Source organism: Branchiostoma belcheri, unplaced genomic scaffold (genome assembly GCF_001625305.1).
Source record: "Branchiostoma belcheri isolate BF01 breed outbred unplaced genomic scaffold, Haploidv18h27 scaffold23, whole genome shotgun sequence".
NCBI classification, from domain to species: domain Eukaryota; kingdom Metazoa; phylum Chordata; class Leptocardii; order Amphioxiformes; family Branchiostomatidae; genus Branchiostoma; species Branchiostoma belcheri.
The window spans coordinates 1,189,192-1,205,211 of record NW_017803824.1 but is presented as its reverse complement, the minus strand read 5'-3'; the positions used below and the strand labels follow the sequence as shown (position 1 = coordinate 1,205,211).

At 41.9% G+C, this 16,020-nt stretch overlaps 1 protein-coding gene across 1 annotated transcript in view; it reads left to right on the top strand.

Annotated features, from left to right (window-relative positions):
- The first annotated feature begins 923 nt into the window (after positions 1-923).
- LOC109470741 (short transient receptor potential channel 3-like) overlaps positions 924-16,020 on the top strand; it is a 37,376-nt gene continuing 22,279 nt past the window's right edge. The window contains exons 1-2 of the mRNA XM_019769806.1: positions 924-1,093; positions 1,571-2,523. Of these exons, the coding sequence (XP_019625365.1) occupies positions 1,717-2,523 (807 nt within the window). The 5' untranslated portion in view covers positions 924-1,093; positions 1,571-1,716. The remainder of the gene's footprint in view (positions 1,094-1,570; positions 2,524-16,020) is intronic.

Below are 16,020 nucleotides of genomic sequence, written 5' to 3'. Positions count from 1 at the left end.
TCGCGATAATTACTTTTACAGACTTTATTTTAGTTGCACGGTATTGATTAAAACCTTTGTGTGTTTATTGTTGATTTTGTGATGTGTGTCTTTTAAATGTTATTTTACTGAACTTTTTTTTGTGATGTGTGTCTTTTAAATGTTATTTTACTGAACTTTTTCTGTGCCATATTATCATGTCATTCTAAATGTGTTTGATCCTTGGAAGATTAGCCCTGCAGGGCTAAAAGGTTTCGTGATAGATGAACTGCAAACCAAACTATGTCCAATACTGGCAGTGGCCTAAGCCGATATTTCAAGATAGCAGTGTTGACATGTACTGATGTATAACTTTCTTACACAAAGGTTGTGATCATACTATACATTATACTCGATTGTAACACTTTATCAAAGACTTGTGCTAGCCCTTACTGTTTGAATAATTAAGATATGTTAGGTTTTATTCGACATTAGGTCTTATCCAACATTTATTTTATTGTTTGTTACTCTCTTAATGTAGTTTGCCATACATTGTACCTTGTGCAATTGTCGTGCAATAAAGTTCTATCATTATATATTACTCTGAAAATCATTGCCGAGGTATGAGCTGCTAATTTGCATCGTGTTCGGTGGTGATGACATTGACCGGCGTTGATTTGTTTGATGACTGGAAGAATTTAAGACGTAATTCTCGCGTCTGATCCTGACCCAGGCCAACTTTCTGGAAGCGTTGCCAGCTGCTAGCAGCTACCGTACAGCCTTATCTCCAGATCACGTGGCCCCCTTGTCAAGGGAGCGCAACCAGATTACGATACGGTTGGAATACGACCCACGCACTTTGGCGGCCTACGCACAATGATTGCGGCCGTCGGCAAGCGGAGCAGCACTGGTGAACAAAAGTACGGCGTCCCTGGATGTGTAAACAGCGCGTGTTTGTGCTCCTCGTCATCCCATTCATGAGAGCAGTAGATTTAACGGGATTGTTTTTTTCCTACCAGGACGTACAGTGGAATAGAGGCGGGGGAAATGAAATTTGTCACCGTGGGATTCTGCAAACGACGAGGGACGGCAGTTTTATGGTTCCAGCCGTAGGCAACAGGTACCGGAGAAACTGGTGAGTTTCCTTTTATGATTTCCCTCTTGTAGAAAGCGGCTTGTTTGTTCGCGATAGGCTCTGCGTTCGACGTTATCACTGCAATTGGACATCCAATAACCGTAGGGTCCTGCAAGGGTTGAACAAATGGCGTCATCTAAATGGACCTTTTCTTTCCTTGTGCAAAAATGCGTCTGTGCAAATTTGTTGCAGACGGGCGTCGTTGGAGACTGAAACGTTATATCTCCGGGGAGAATTTCATGGAATTATGACTCTGATTCCCCGCATCACCGTGGCGCATTACGTTCAAAGATTTGCACAGTAATCAAATAAATGTCTCTCACGTCGCTTTCATCTGATGTTTTCCGCATGAGCTTCTAGGGACTAATTTGCATGAAGTGGGCGAAGCTGCAGGAAGGCCATTCCCTGTTAGTCCTCATCTTCAGAGCAATTGCCCCCGTAATACTCCGGTTACATGCCAGTGCGTTTATCCTCCAGGGAGAGTGTGGCAGGCGGCTCGTGAACACACCACCCAGCCAGCGCTCTTCTCTGTGCACGACCGGGCGGACATGATGTTTTCACAAGGGCACGTCGTCAGTGTGGCGGACACTTGTACGGCGTGTTGGTAGCGGGTTCTACGTGTTATGACGGCGCCGCGCCCGGCTAGGACGGCCACCATGCAGCGCTCCAACACCGCGATGAGGAAGAACCACCGGCGGGCCAACCAGAGAGGCGCCGCTTACATCTTCAACGACAAGTGCCCCATCCTGACGCCCGAAGAGGAGCGGTTCCTGACCGCAGCCGAGTACGGCGACATCCCGACCGTACGGAAGCTACTGGAGGAGTCGACAACACTGAACGTGAACTGCGTGGATTACATGGGTCAAACCGCTTTGCAACTAGCGGTGGGCAATGAACACCTCGAGGTGACAGAGTTACTCCTCTTGCAGCCCAACATCCAGAGAATAGGAGACGCATTGCTCCTGGCCATCAGTAAGGGATACGTCAGGATAACAGAAACGTTGCTCAATCACCCGGCCTTCAGCGAAAAGCACAAACGTTTTGGCGGCCTGCTGAACACCAGCCCCACGACGGAACAGTTGGAGGGCGACATCGCCGAGTTTTACCGGATGGACCAGGACGGGACGCGCTTCTCTCCCGATATCACCCCGATCATACTCGCGGCTCACTGCAATGAGTATGAAATCGTACAGATGCTGCTCATGCGGGGAGCCAAGATCGAGAGACCGCACAACTACTTCTGCCGGTGCGAGGAGTGTATCAGGAAACAGCGCTCCGACTCCTTCAGCCACTCTCGGTCGCGAATAAACGCGTACAAGGGCCTGGCCAGCCCTGCTTACCTCGCCCTGTCCAACTCGGACCCCGTCATGGTAGCCCTGGACCTCTGTAACGAACTAGCCGGCCTCGCCAACATCGAGAAGGAATTCAAAGTAAGTCCAGAAATAATTGCTATATTTCTATTCCATCTTCTTCATCATTACATATAGATATACTTTTATTCACATCATTCACACAATTATAATTGAGGAACAGTATATGCCATCAACTGTTGATTCAGTGAATTAGAGAATTAAAACAAAATACACATTGATAATGATTGATAGATTCCTATTCTATCCCGGATCTCATCTTCATGTTGTAAACACTAACTTTTATTCACAGTGCCATATTCACAGTGCCATTGCATACACAATTAGAATTGATATCGTACTATCAAACTTCATACGGCATCAACTGTTGATCCCAAACGCTACTGCATGTATAAGCATAAACCGTCTTTATCCTTTAGCGATCATAATGGTCTCCTAAACTCACACAGGAATCACATTTTGCCATCAATGTCTATCCAAGATCTTTACGTTGTACTGACACTGCCACTGTATACGAATTGATATCGTACCATCAGACATCATACGGCATCAACTGTTGATCCCAAACGCTACTGTAAGCATAAACTTTATCCTTTAGCGATCATAATGGTCTCCTATACTGACACAGGAATCGTATTTTGCCATCAATGTCTATCCCTGATCTATACGTTGTACTGACACTACCACTGTATAGACAATTAGGATTGATATCGTACTATCAAACATCATACGGCATCAACTGTTGATCCCAAACGCTACTATAAGCCTTTAGCGATCATAATGGTCTCCTATACTCACACAGGAATCACATTTTTGTCATCAACGTCTATCTACAGCCTATCCCAGATCTTCATGTTGTACTGACTCATATTATTCACACTGCCACTGTATGGACAATTAGAATTGATATCGTACTGTCAAACATCAACTGTTGATCCCAAAACGCTACTATGAGCTTTATCCTTCAGCGATCATAATGGTCTCCTATACTCACACAGGAATCACATTTTTGCCATCAAAGTCTAGACCCATGTCCAATTAATTCTCCTTGTCTCCCGTCTTCCTGTACAACCTCATCTCAGGCAGTAGCCAGAGTAATCTTACCGATGATTTCCTCCCTGGCCCCTCGTGAGTGACCACATCAACTTTTCCAACAACACTCCTTATCAATAATTCATATTCCTTCCCTTCTGTGAGTTGCGGAAGCACGAAGTAAAATTCATCACCTCATAGCATGCAATACGTTATGGGCACAGATGCAAAAATACTTAAGGATCATTTACCAATGACGATGAGTTCAAGCTAATTTGATATATCTTTATACCACTTATCTTACAAAGTATAGCGGCTACCGTGTCTTCCCATCTATGACAGTGACTTATTGGTGAACGATTAGCAGTATGAATAATACATGTAATGTAAAATCTGTGAATATTCATAGCAAAAAAAACCCTCTCAGATTAGCTGCATTGAATGCGACATATTTCATGCATTGATGTAGTTAATATCGAGGATTTTGTGTAAACTATCCGTATTTTACAAATGAGACGGCAGAATATTGGTGAGCTTAAATTAACACTTATCTGTGTGAATAAGCAGCATTGATGAGCTTGTCTCTCCTGTTCAAAAGGGATCGTATATACGTTTTATTATTGTCATGTTTATTCATTTATCTATTGTTTATATTTTACTTTCTATGCTTATTTTCATAGTTTAATTATCACTATTCTATTTTACTTTTCACTCACGTGGTAAATCATTATTCTATACGAACATATTCCTGCCACATCCTCCCCGTCCTCCTTTATCTGAACACAGTTACTGGGTAATCTAAGACAAAGTTGTTACACTGAAACCAATCGACACAGACCGACGGCGGGCTATGAGTACTCTACCAGCACATTAGATCGCCTGAACCGTGCATTTGCTGGGTATTGAATGAACTTGGCTGATCAAACATGTATTGTAATGACGTACAGCGTATGGTTACAATCCCCGGGGTAACCAGATTCTGGCGGCAATGGCCTTTGCGGGCCACATAAAAGGCAGGAAAAATACAACCGCTATCCGTGATATGACATGATATGATATGACCCAACCATTCAAAAAGGTAGATTCGTATCTGTTGTAGATTCGTACATGTAGCGGTTGGTGTTCATCACCAAAGGTTTCTGCGCTACTGACTATTACATGAAAGCACGCGCGGGAAAGAAACGCTCGTCATGTGAACAAAGACCAAGGAGGTTTCAATATCTGACTTGCAAAGACAAAGTGACGTTGCATTCAAGCTGCTGGCTCCTGTACCATTGCTTGAAAAGCCCTTGATGTCCTGTTTGGAGTATGCTCGTATACTTAATAGCGTGCTGCAATCCTGGCACCCGACTGTAAGGCCTAGGAGAGCCACAGAAGTGTTTTCCTGTGCAAATACAAGCTTCGTCGCAAATCCAACGGTCTTTGTCTGTGCATTCAAATCCACAAGCCTAAGGATACAGCCTGACCCTTGATGCGACAGGCGGTTGTCAACTAGTATATTTAAATCAGTCGTTATGTTTGACTTGTAATGTATATTAGCTTAAATTCTAAATGAAGAAGAAGAAAAAAAGCAGGGAAAGAATCCTAACACGGATCCTGACTGATGTAGAGCCTGTCTTTACCTAAGATTATTACCATCATCCTTTTTTTTCTTTTATCTCTCGCGGGACAGGTCATTAGGATTAACAGGGACAACAGGTAACCAATCAAACATGACGGATCAGGGACTGTCAGGCAGGCACCCCGCAGGTCATTAGTCAAGCCGTACGGCATCATTCTATGGTTTATATAGAAGACGAACCTTTTATTGCACGACAATTGCACATGGTGGGGTCGTGTGGCGCAACGGCAGCGTGCGTGACTCGGAATCAAGAGGTCCCGGGTTCGAGTCCTGACATGCCACCGATCACTTTACACGACTTAATTTCTCCACTAGACTCAAATGAAAATGAGTATTGTCTGCCCAGTATTCGTTTCTATGTGCGGGACACAACACCAGCAACAGCTGCCTCTGTTCCGCATGTATTGCATTGTTCCGCATGTATTGCATTGTTGCAATTTCAATAAAATAAAATAAAAAAGAAAATGGTAAAATGCATGGCAAAGTACATTGTACAAAAAAGTATTGAATAAGACCTAATATAGAATGAAACCTACTAAATCCTAATTACTCAAACAACAAGGGGAAGCACACGTCTTTGATAGTGTTACAATTGAGTTTCGGTATATTTTGTAATAACAAGGCAGTCTTTTATGTATCTAGCTATTTTTGCATTGTAGGGATCATTGGAAAAATATTCTAATCTGTCTCTAGCTTCAAGACTCTTGAAATCTGTTGTACTTGATTTGAGAAATGTAAATAGCTTATTACGTAAAACATTATATTTCGTGCACTCAATAACAGAGTGAAATTCATCTTCAATTGATGTCATCACCGCTATCGCTGGCAATCTCGACGAGTAGCCAATGGGCACAGCCAGCCGGCAATCTCATTACCAATGATTGAAGGTATCTGTGAGTGACCCGTCTGTTGATCGATATAAAACAAGGCACAGGCGAGGTTGGAATAGACAGCTCTAAATGAATCATATGTACAGGGATTAATGTTAATCTGCTGCACGTTGACACATCTAGCAGATGTGGAATGACGGGACTCCCCCTGTGGAGGGTGGACATGTTTTATTCATGGGGGTCGATTTGTTGGGTCTGCCGGGTTGTGCCTTTATTACTTGTATGGCTTTAAGTAATACTATTGCTGAGAACCTTTGGCCGAAGTGCCAAGTTATGTAAACAATCACAGACAAAGTGGTGAATGTATCAGCAACTAAGTTTGGTTACAAGCTCATATATATAAATGACTGGTTTGTTTGCATGGTATAATACTTAATACAAAAAATTGTTTTTTTTTCAGCCTAGAGGCTGAATTAAGCAGCTTTTACAATTACTAACGTATACACGAATATATAACATAATAACTGCAATACACAGTAAATATAATAGTTATCAAGCCAGCACTAAGGTTATGAAAAATATATATTTTTTGCGAGAATAATTGTTGTTATCAAGTACAGTAGGGCATCCTAAGCTTTAAACAACTCCTGGAGTCAGTTACCTGTGTTCAACCGGGTGACAGGTCGTTGGCGTTTGATATAATAACAAGCCGCCGCGTGAGGCCGGTGTGTTACGCCCAAGAGCTGTTATACCAGCGCTATATACAATACAGTTCCTCACGTGTACCTACCTGGTGTGAGCAAGACTTCATCGAATCCGTTATTCGCGTCTGCGTCATGCCCCAATTTTTCAATCTTTTGATATGCATAAGCATAGATGGTGCTTTAGGCTTACGCGTAACCTATTTTTTTCGTGCAATTAGAGAAGGCGATGCACAAGATGTAAGTCACTCTTCCCTAGTACTAGTCTGAGAGCACTCTCACACTTTCGCGGTCCCTTTAATTTTGCAGGAAGGTAATTATGCTTTGGAGTATGGTTCATACAAGCACGCCAGAAGCTCTGAACATAAGATGTTTCTTATAAACGCAATGCTGCTGTGATGAAAGGCTGTGTCTGTGACTACAATTATGTTTCTTCTTGTTTCGTAGATACAAAAAACATTTTATGTTAATTAACTTGTGTTTGTGTGCTTGTGTGTGTGTGTGTGTGTGTGTGTGTGTGTGTGTATGTATGTGTGTTTGTGTATGTGTGTGTGTGTGTGTGAGTGTGTGTGTGTTTTGTGTGTGTGCTTGTGTGTGTGTGTGAGTGAGTGTGTGTGTGTGTGTGTGCGTGTTACGATCGATGTAAAATAAAGAATCTAGCTTCTTGAAATCCCGTATTTTTTCCACCCACGCGTGACAATCATATTTAAAAGTTCTCAATGACCTTCAAACACAAAGCAAAGTCTCCACGGTTAGCGACTTTGCCAGATATAAAATGTATGAGTTTTTTCATTAGCTCATTACCCGTCAGATACCCACAACATGACCGTATCGTTTTGAATAACAGACAAAACGGATTACTGCAACGTAGCGCTGGCACCGAGGCTGTTATTGAATCAGTCACTAGGTACAGGATAATTGGATTTTTCTTTACAATCACGATGTATCTAAATGTCCTGTTCTTTACCTCCTACGTATTAGCAATTATTTATAGAGATGGAATAGAATACAGCATGAAAGAAACGCTGCTATATCATATATCTGGTGTCACACTCTTGGCGTCATGCCGAACGGGTGGATGGAAAATTCACCAGCACAACGCGAAATATGAGGGTACATAAGTCACACAGACGTGACGTGATCTACCCCTCCAAAAAAGAAGAAACGAGTCGACTGTGAGTTTAAAGTAGTTGTTATTCCCATGCAGAACTGTATCCGTGTATATAATGTAGTTGAGCTATTATCCTCATAGAAATGCTTATCCTAACCGGTTATAATACTTTTAAGGGCAACAGGTTGAAATATTGAATTTGCCATTAACAGAAAAATGGGTGCTTAATGTGCTAAAATCTATAGGCAATCATTGTGGCATTTGAATATTAAAAGATGGAGAATGTTTCATAGAATGCTAAATACTCGACGTATGCTTATTATGTTTACCATCGTAGAATGAAAACATAATGTTTTTGCTCTGTTTTTTCTTCCTCTTCTCCAAACAAATAAGGTCAATGACCTGAACCAGACGTCTGTCATCATGGTAACTAGTATTTGATTACATCATGTTGTAATTTTGCAGACTTCTGTCTGACCATATATATGAACGTGTTTAAGTAAGAATGAACATATGTGAATGTAAACATTATGCATTTGCTATGCAAATGTTACTTTTCTACACAAGCCTTTACGTTGGACTAGAATAGATCCCTAGCAATAGAGGAAGAGTTAAATATAAGATAAGCTTCCCCCATCATTCATCCCCATCGGCTGATCAAGTATCCATAAAACAAGCTTTACCTCCTGTCAGAAAAGTTGATGGGGTCAGGTTTTTTTCTCCCGAGTTCTGGTGTAATCTGATCTATCACCGTGTCTAGGCTCCAGGATTGCCTCATGTTGGAAACGATCTCTGGTGATTACGTTTATCAACCGCTGTCAGCCTCGGAATCTGTTCTGCCGTATCTAATGCTGAGGTCACATTTCCGTACCGGGGCCCGGCCGGGCAGCTTTTGGGAACGAGAACTACGATATAAAAGACAACAAAACACATTTAAACGTTTTTGATGATTGAATTGTTTATTGCAAGTTCATGCCCGTGGGCTAACTGTAAACTATGATTATGATAATAATCATGGGCACTTTTTCTATATATTCTTGATATGAGTTGCTAATTTTTTGGTCATACAAACAGCCCGGCCTGGCCCTGGTTTGGAAATGTGACCTAAGCATTACGCTAAATACTACCGCAGCATCACTGTAGAGGACAGTGATCTAAATGCAGATTATACTCCAGGCAGATTCCTTCGGGGGCAAGACACTTTAGTTGGTCAGTCCGAACCCAGACGGGGCTAATGGGCTACGGCCTGGCCAAGTGTAGTGTCTTGCCCCCGAACAAATCTGCTTGAAGATTGTATACAGACCAATTTTCCACGATTTATTATGTTTACCGAAGGAAAACCTAGTTTTTTTGGTCAGTTTCTTCTTCGTCCTCTTCTTCTTCTCCAAACAGTCACCTCTGACCTGAACCCATCTTGTGTCTGTTACCATGGTAACTAGTGTTGAGTTACATCATGTTGCAATTTTATAGCAGGAGGGATTTTGACTCCTGTCACCATACATATGAATGTGTTTGAGTAAGAATCAACCGAGCAGACTATATATGCGAAGGTAAACATTATGCATTTGACTTGCAAATGTTACCTGCCTGCCTGCCTAGCCTAAATGCTTAGGCCAGGACTGGCCCCTTGCTCCTCTTCATTTTTTTCTCGCCAGGCATCACGGTCCTTAGCCTTTCGTTCAGCGTACTTGAGGGACCATCCCGTGTCCTGTACTATCTGGTCCCGCCATCTTTTAGGGGGTCTACCTCTAGGTCTGGGGTTTGTGAAATCCTGATTGTAGGCCCCATATACCAAAGAGTCTGGGGGTCTCCTCTGAACGTGACCAAACCACCTCAGACTTCTTTTACGAATGTCGTCAATTATGTTACTTTTCCAGTATTTCATACAAAATTGTTCTCAATTACCACCATTCAACGTTCTGTAAGGGAAACTATCGCACACGCGAACTGCCCTTGGATTACTGCCAAGCGAGGATGGCAACTTTGACCTTGATGCGAAAGTGCTATCCACCGTAAAATTGCAATAACCGAGACCGTCGGGTGATATGTCAGTCGAACCGTCCACAAAGATTTGTCAGGAACGCGGTGTGCTGTTCCGTGCACGTACCACAATCTATCACTCAAACTTTCCACGATAAAATGCGATGCGATGCAGAACGCTTCCATTGTAACGAGGGTTTAGAAAAACGATGGGCCTTACACGGAATAACTATGAATAACTACGGGCATAACTATGAATTGTAATGGCTTCTGTCTATGACCACCAAGCAAGGTTCAAATCGTTTGCCGTCATATCCTCGCTAGCTATGCCCGATTGGATATCACTGGGTAAGAGGGGAGGAAACATTGGTAGCCATGTACTGTGCCACAGACTGTGCTAGAAAACACATCGGCTCGGGAATGTACTTCAGGGCTGTTCTCTTGTAGAAGATGTGTGTGTGTGTGTGTGTGTGTATAAAATGTACTTGCAATTCATCTGTAAAAATGATTTGAAATTGAAACACCAAAATGTCCGATGCATATAGTAATTTTTAACATTTTGTCTTACTTGCCCTGTACCCTACTCTTAGTATAGCAAAAGATAAAGGGCTGAACTAGGCTTTCCCAAGAAACCTTTCATCTTGTATATTCAATGTAATAATGATGATTCTAAACCCCTACCCCAGAGCTCTGTAAGTCATTTCTGATGCTCCATATGCCGTGACAGCATTGCCAAACTCCCCTCGTATTTCAACCGGAAAGAAGCAGTGTGACCTACATCTCTCGTCGGAGCTCAATTGTCCATGATTTTTCATTCCAACTTGGAGACCAGTCAACTACTGCTGATGCTCAAAAGAGCATTGCCCGCAGTATAAAACTACGACAATGATTTTGAACTTCGAGGACATTGATAGAAGACTTTGTGCCAAAAAGCCCTTTATTTTTAGCTTGGTATAAGACCTTTTCGATCTATCTTCGTACTTTAACATCAGGGCCCTCTTAATGGCTTTTCAACGGTCAGGAGCCGAGAGTTCTTGTCATCAAGGACTCTATCAGATGCGTTTGAGATTATGAGAGAGTGAATCTGCAAATAGACCACCAGAATTGCAAAAACCTAAGCTGTCTACCTTAATTTAAGGGACGATCGACCGAGAGTTTGAAGGATAATCGACCGAACATAAGATTGATAGGTAACATTTTTGAGATTTATCTTTGTGCAGTGTAATTTGGTGATAATGGATAAGTATCTCCAGGGTACTTTAAATATGACCAAGGCAACAAAAATCATTCTGTAATAAATGCACGAATAAAAGTTTCATTTAATGGAGGCAGGTATTGAATTTTTGACAATGAAAAATAGTAAACCCATTTTGCTAATTGCCAATAATGCAAGAAATATTGCTCTATCCAATATTCCTATTGTCACCAGCTAGACAATTAAATATGTATTATGTTTGTGGTTCGATTATAATAGCTTCTTTATTGACACGACAAAAAGTACAGGGAGTTTTTATGGTCTAACAAAACTAAAGATCTAACAAAGTTAAATACATGTATGGATAACTTCATCCTACGTACAGAATATATGTATGTGGCAAATTACGCACAGAATATATATCAGTGATAACAATAAAGGTTTAACTATTCTCTATCATGTAGTCTAGACAAGAGGTCGTTGGCTTTTACATGTCTGTGAGGGTCATATGTCATGCTAGAAGTCTATGACTCATGAGTAATTTGCAGTAGATAAAGCTTTATCAATTACCATTTTGCTAATTGCCAATAATGCAAGAAATATTGCTCTAGCCAATATTCCTATTGTCACCAGCAAGGCAAATAAATGTATTTGTCTGTGGTTTAATGTTGTATAACAAGACATGAGGACGTTGGCTTTTACATGTATGTGAGGGTTATATGTCATGAGTGATTTGCAGTAAAGTAAAGCTTAGTCAGCACGCGACGACACAGTAATGAGATGATGCATTACAGACTTTCTTGCCTCCCTCTTACAGAAGTCGACGGCCTTAACCCCGCTTAATCACTGTCGCTAAGCCTGCACTTTTTCTGGAATACCCCAAAACGTCTTTTGTTTACCAAAGGAAAACATTGTTTTTGCTCAGTTTCCTCTTCTTCTTCTCCAAACAGTGACCACTGACCTGGCCAATGACCTGATTTGTTGACGTCTGTCACCAACCATGGGAACTTGTGTTGGGTTACATAATGTTGCAATTTTATACTAAGAGGGATTTAGACTCCTGTCACCATATATGTGAATGTGAATGTGAGTAAGAATTAACAGAGCAGAACATATGCGAAGGTAAACATTATACATTTGCACTTTTCTAGTACGTTCTTGAGTCTAACCACGTCCTACGCTTCATGCGTAGTCATGGGGTCGATGGCAAGGCGTAAAGATCTATAGATAGTCGGTGCTAATTATCACTATCCTGACATACGACTGATGGTAGCCTTGGTTACCTGACATAAGATGGTCGACTACGAAGCAACCTCGCAAGGAACATATAGTTATCGGACATAATTATCTTCATTATTATCATACTTAACCCCCATATGACCCCATCAGGGGAAAAGTAGGAGATAGGGGGAGGGGGGTTGAGGACCCAGACAATGGCACTGTATTCCAAGTGGGGTCGCACAAGCACGGTTCGCAAGTGGCTTTGACCCTAGATGGACAATGGGTTAAATTGCACCGAATGGCCCCTAGGACCCTACCGGTTTTCCTCCTGGCGTGGTCGATATGGGTGTCTCGCTGCAAATCTTCGGAAAGTTTTACTCCACTGTTAGGGCTTCTTCACAGAGGGTGTACTGGGGTTTCGGTGGGGTAACACGTCGGCAGAACGTACTGCGCCTGCGAAAAAAACCCTGATTTTTCACGATTTTCGTTGGATGCTTGATTAAAGTTGCATCAGAATTTTTCCTGTTGCAGAGGATATCATTTCCGACATAACATTTTGGAAACTACAGACGGGATGTTAACCTTACATAAGCGAATACGACCTTATGTGAGACGTTCTGCCGAAGTGACATGCACAATACATTACGGGTTTCGCCCAGGTGCAGTACGTTCTGCCGACGTGCTCGGTGGGGTGCCCTTTATAGGTGACAAGGAGGATGTGACGTGTAAAGAGGTTGAACGCCATAAGCTAGCGATTTTGCCATTCTATTAGCGTGCCGGGGTCAGACTGCTGACCCTTACCTTCAGGCGTGCTGATGGTTCGATAACTCAAGCAATCGTCATGAAATAATCGAACATGCGAATCTACGGTGTCGGGGAGGTCGTTAATTTACAGTAGAAAGAACAGAGGGCCTAACACCGTACCCTGTGGAACTCCAGAGGTGAGCCTCTAGCATTAACTACTAGTGGCGTTGTTTCCGAGTCGTACCCGGTACATGTCTGAACATGCGCCCCGACGTTGTGCCCTTGGGAAAGGCACTTTACACGACTTTCCTCACTCCACCCAGGTGTGAATGGGTACCTAACTTCGGTTGGGGAAAGCCGTATTGAGGTCACCTGGTGGCGCCGAATGGCAGCCGCACAGACCCTTGCGGCAGTTCCACAAAAAATAATTGTGGAACAAATATGTGTATCATGTGTATTATTTGATTGTTGTAATATTGTTGTGATTTGTATTGATTATTATGTGATACCCTGTGCACATCAATTCAGCCGTATAAAGGCTGCAACTGCACGGGTACTGTTTGGACAATAAAAAACATTTATTTATTTATTTTTATTTATTTTATTTTACTAGCAAGCACCCACTACATCTAAAAGGCAGATGCCAAAGATCAGATAAGGATATGGGATAGTCATGATATTTATGAGTTATCTAAGTATGTCGTCGACCTGTCGTTATCTGTACAGTAGAGTGTGCTTCGAATGCGCGAAGTGTTAAGTTTGATCGACGCATTTGACATTTCACGGTGGTTCAATCGGCTTTGAATGAAATGATATGAACCGGGTGCACACTGTTAGGGTTGTGCCCACAACTGGAGCTAAATGCTAGTCACGGCAGACTGAACTAATATCGTGCATAATCCCAACCATATGGATAAGGACGGGGGGCGGTATAGACTTTCTGGCCCTTTTGAACAATTACTGCCGTCACGTCAAGTGACCTGAGTAACTTCCTGTTGCCACCATCCCGCTAGCTGTATCTGTATCAATATAGCCGGTATAACCGCCATTCGGCGTAACACACCAGCTTCGCAGGCACGCGGCGCGGCGGCAGATAGCTATATCACACGGAACGACTTGTTACTCTTAATCTTTGCACATTTGATTACAGGAGTTGTTTAAAGCTTTCTAGTGATGATGCCCCAACTGAGCTTGGTGGCAACGAGTTCCAGTCTACGATAGTTCTGAGGAAATACGAGTTTTTGAATACCTCAATTCGCGGTACTTCCCTACTGCGTCAGTAAATCATGTTTACCGAAGGAAAGCATACTGTTTTTGCTCAGTTTCTTCTTCTTCTTCTCCAAACAAATAAGGTCAATGACCTGAACCAGACGTCTGTCACCATGGTAACTAGTGTTGGGTTATATCATGTTGCCATTTCATAGCAGGAGGGATTTAGACATCTGTCACTTATATATGAATGTGTTTGAGTACGAATTAACAGAGCAGACCATATGCGAAGGTAAACATTATGCATTTGCTTTGTAAATGTTACCTTTCTAGTTTTTAATCTGAAATTTGTTTCCTGAGCTGGCAAAAGAGATCCCGACCGAGAGTTACCTAGTCAAAAGATCTCCTGAGGTTGTCAAACCAAATTACGTGGCGGGACTTACATGATGTTACAATGTCTAGTACTAATAACTTTTCGCTGTCTGCCAACAGGCCGTAAACGGGTAATCTAACGAGAAACGTGTAAAACAGCCGTGTAAGGGCCCATTTAAAGAAACTCAATGTAATCTTAGGCGATATCTGGAATGGTTTGACGACCTCATTGAAAGTCAAAGTCCTCGGCAGTTATGTAAAGAGCCGTACATGTATATTGACCTCACATGCAAGCTTAGAGCTTATGTAAATATCTAAGAGTCAACTTTCATCTTAAATGATATGAATCTTTATTGCATGTTCTTGCACAGATGGGCTAAATGCACAAGGGGTCATGCAGTATGCAAAACATGAATATTGCATACTGGAACGCTATATTCTAATGCTAATTGCTAGGAATTTATACATTGTAACAATACTATATACTACCTATCATCTACTGTTAGTTGCCCTTTCTTCTCTCTTTTTGAAACAATTGGAAACATAGTTACATAGTTTGTCTGCTATATATTCGTTCTTGCATGACATCAAGTGTTTAAACATGTCCTGCTTTGACATTTCCTTGTATATCTTGTCTAAATGTAAAATATCGAGTAAAATGGATTTGAGTTGCACATAATAACCTGTGATATTACCAGCACACATGCGATGTCATCGTAAAAGAACCTCTAATAACCTTATTCCCAAACTTGTCGCAAATCCATTTTGCAATAAGAAAGCAACCTTATTGCTGCCACTCCACTCTACCAGAATGCCGCAATTAAGAGAAGTACCGACACATGGCAGGAGTAAAGTCAGCAATTTAGACAAGAGTGTGGTTGAAAAAAAATATACGGTCGGTGCCTTGAATTTGGCATGGAGATGCGGCGGACACTTTCAGCATCATGGGATGTTTCAAGTGATTGAGGCAGTCACTTGGCAGTGTTTATTGGCGGTAGACAGACTTACGATGTTGCATTTAGTTAGCCAGCCAGGGGAGCGAGGTGTGCACAGCATTTATGGGTAGATATGAACAGCATTTATTGGTAGATTCCGTGGGTCCTGATGAGGGCCGAGGTTCAAGCCCTACTCGGGCATGGTCAAGGGATTGTATTCGTCATTTCGGATGGTGACGTAAAACCGTTGGGTCCGTTTACTAGTATATGGGGGTAAGGGTGTACGTTAAAGACATACAGACACTTATTGAGAAGAGAGAGAGAATGTTTCTTTATGCACATGCAACCTTTAAAAAATACACTTAGTTTACAGTTGTCACAAATAAGCAGCTATGTCGGTTTACAGACAAAACATAGAAGTATACGTACGCTACAATGAAATTATCTCAGGTACTTAATAAAAGCCGTAGATTCTTCTAAAACTCTTCTTAAAATTGCATTGTGATAATTAGACATACAACTTTACACTTTTACGTTGTCATATTCTTACACACAGGTGAATGTATCCTGATGTCATGTTTTTGGACCACTGCGGATTTCGGTATT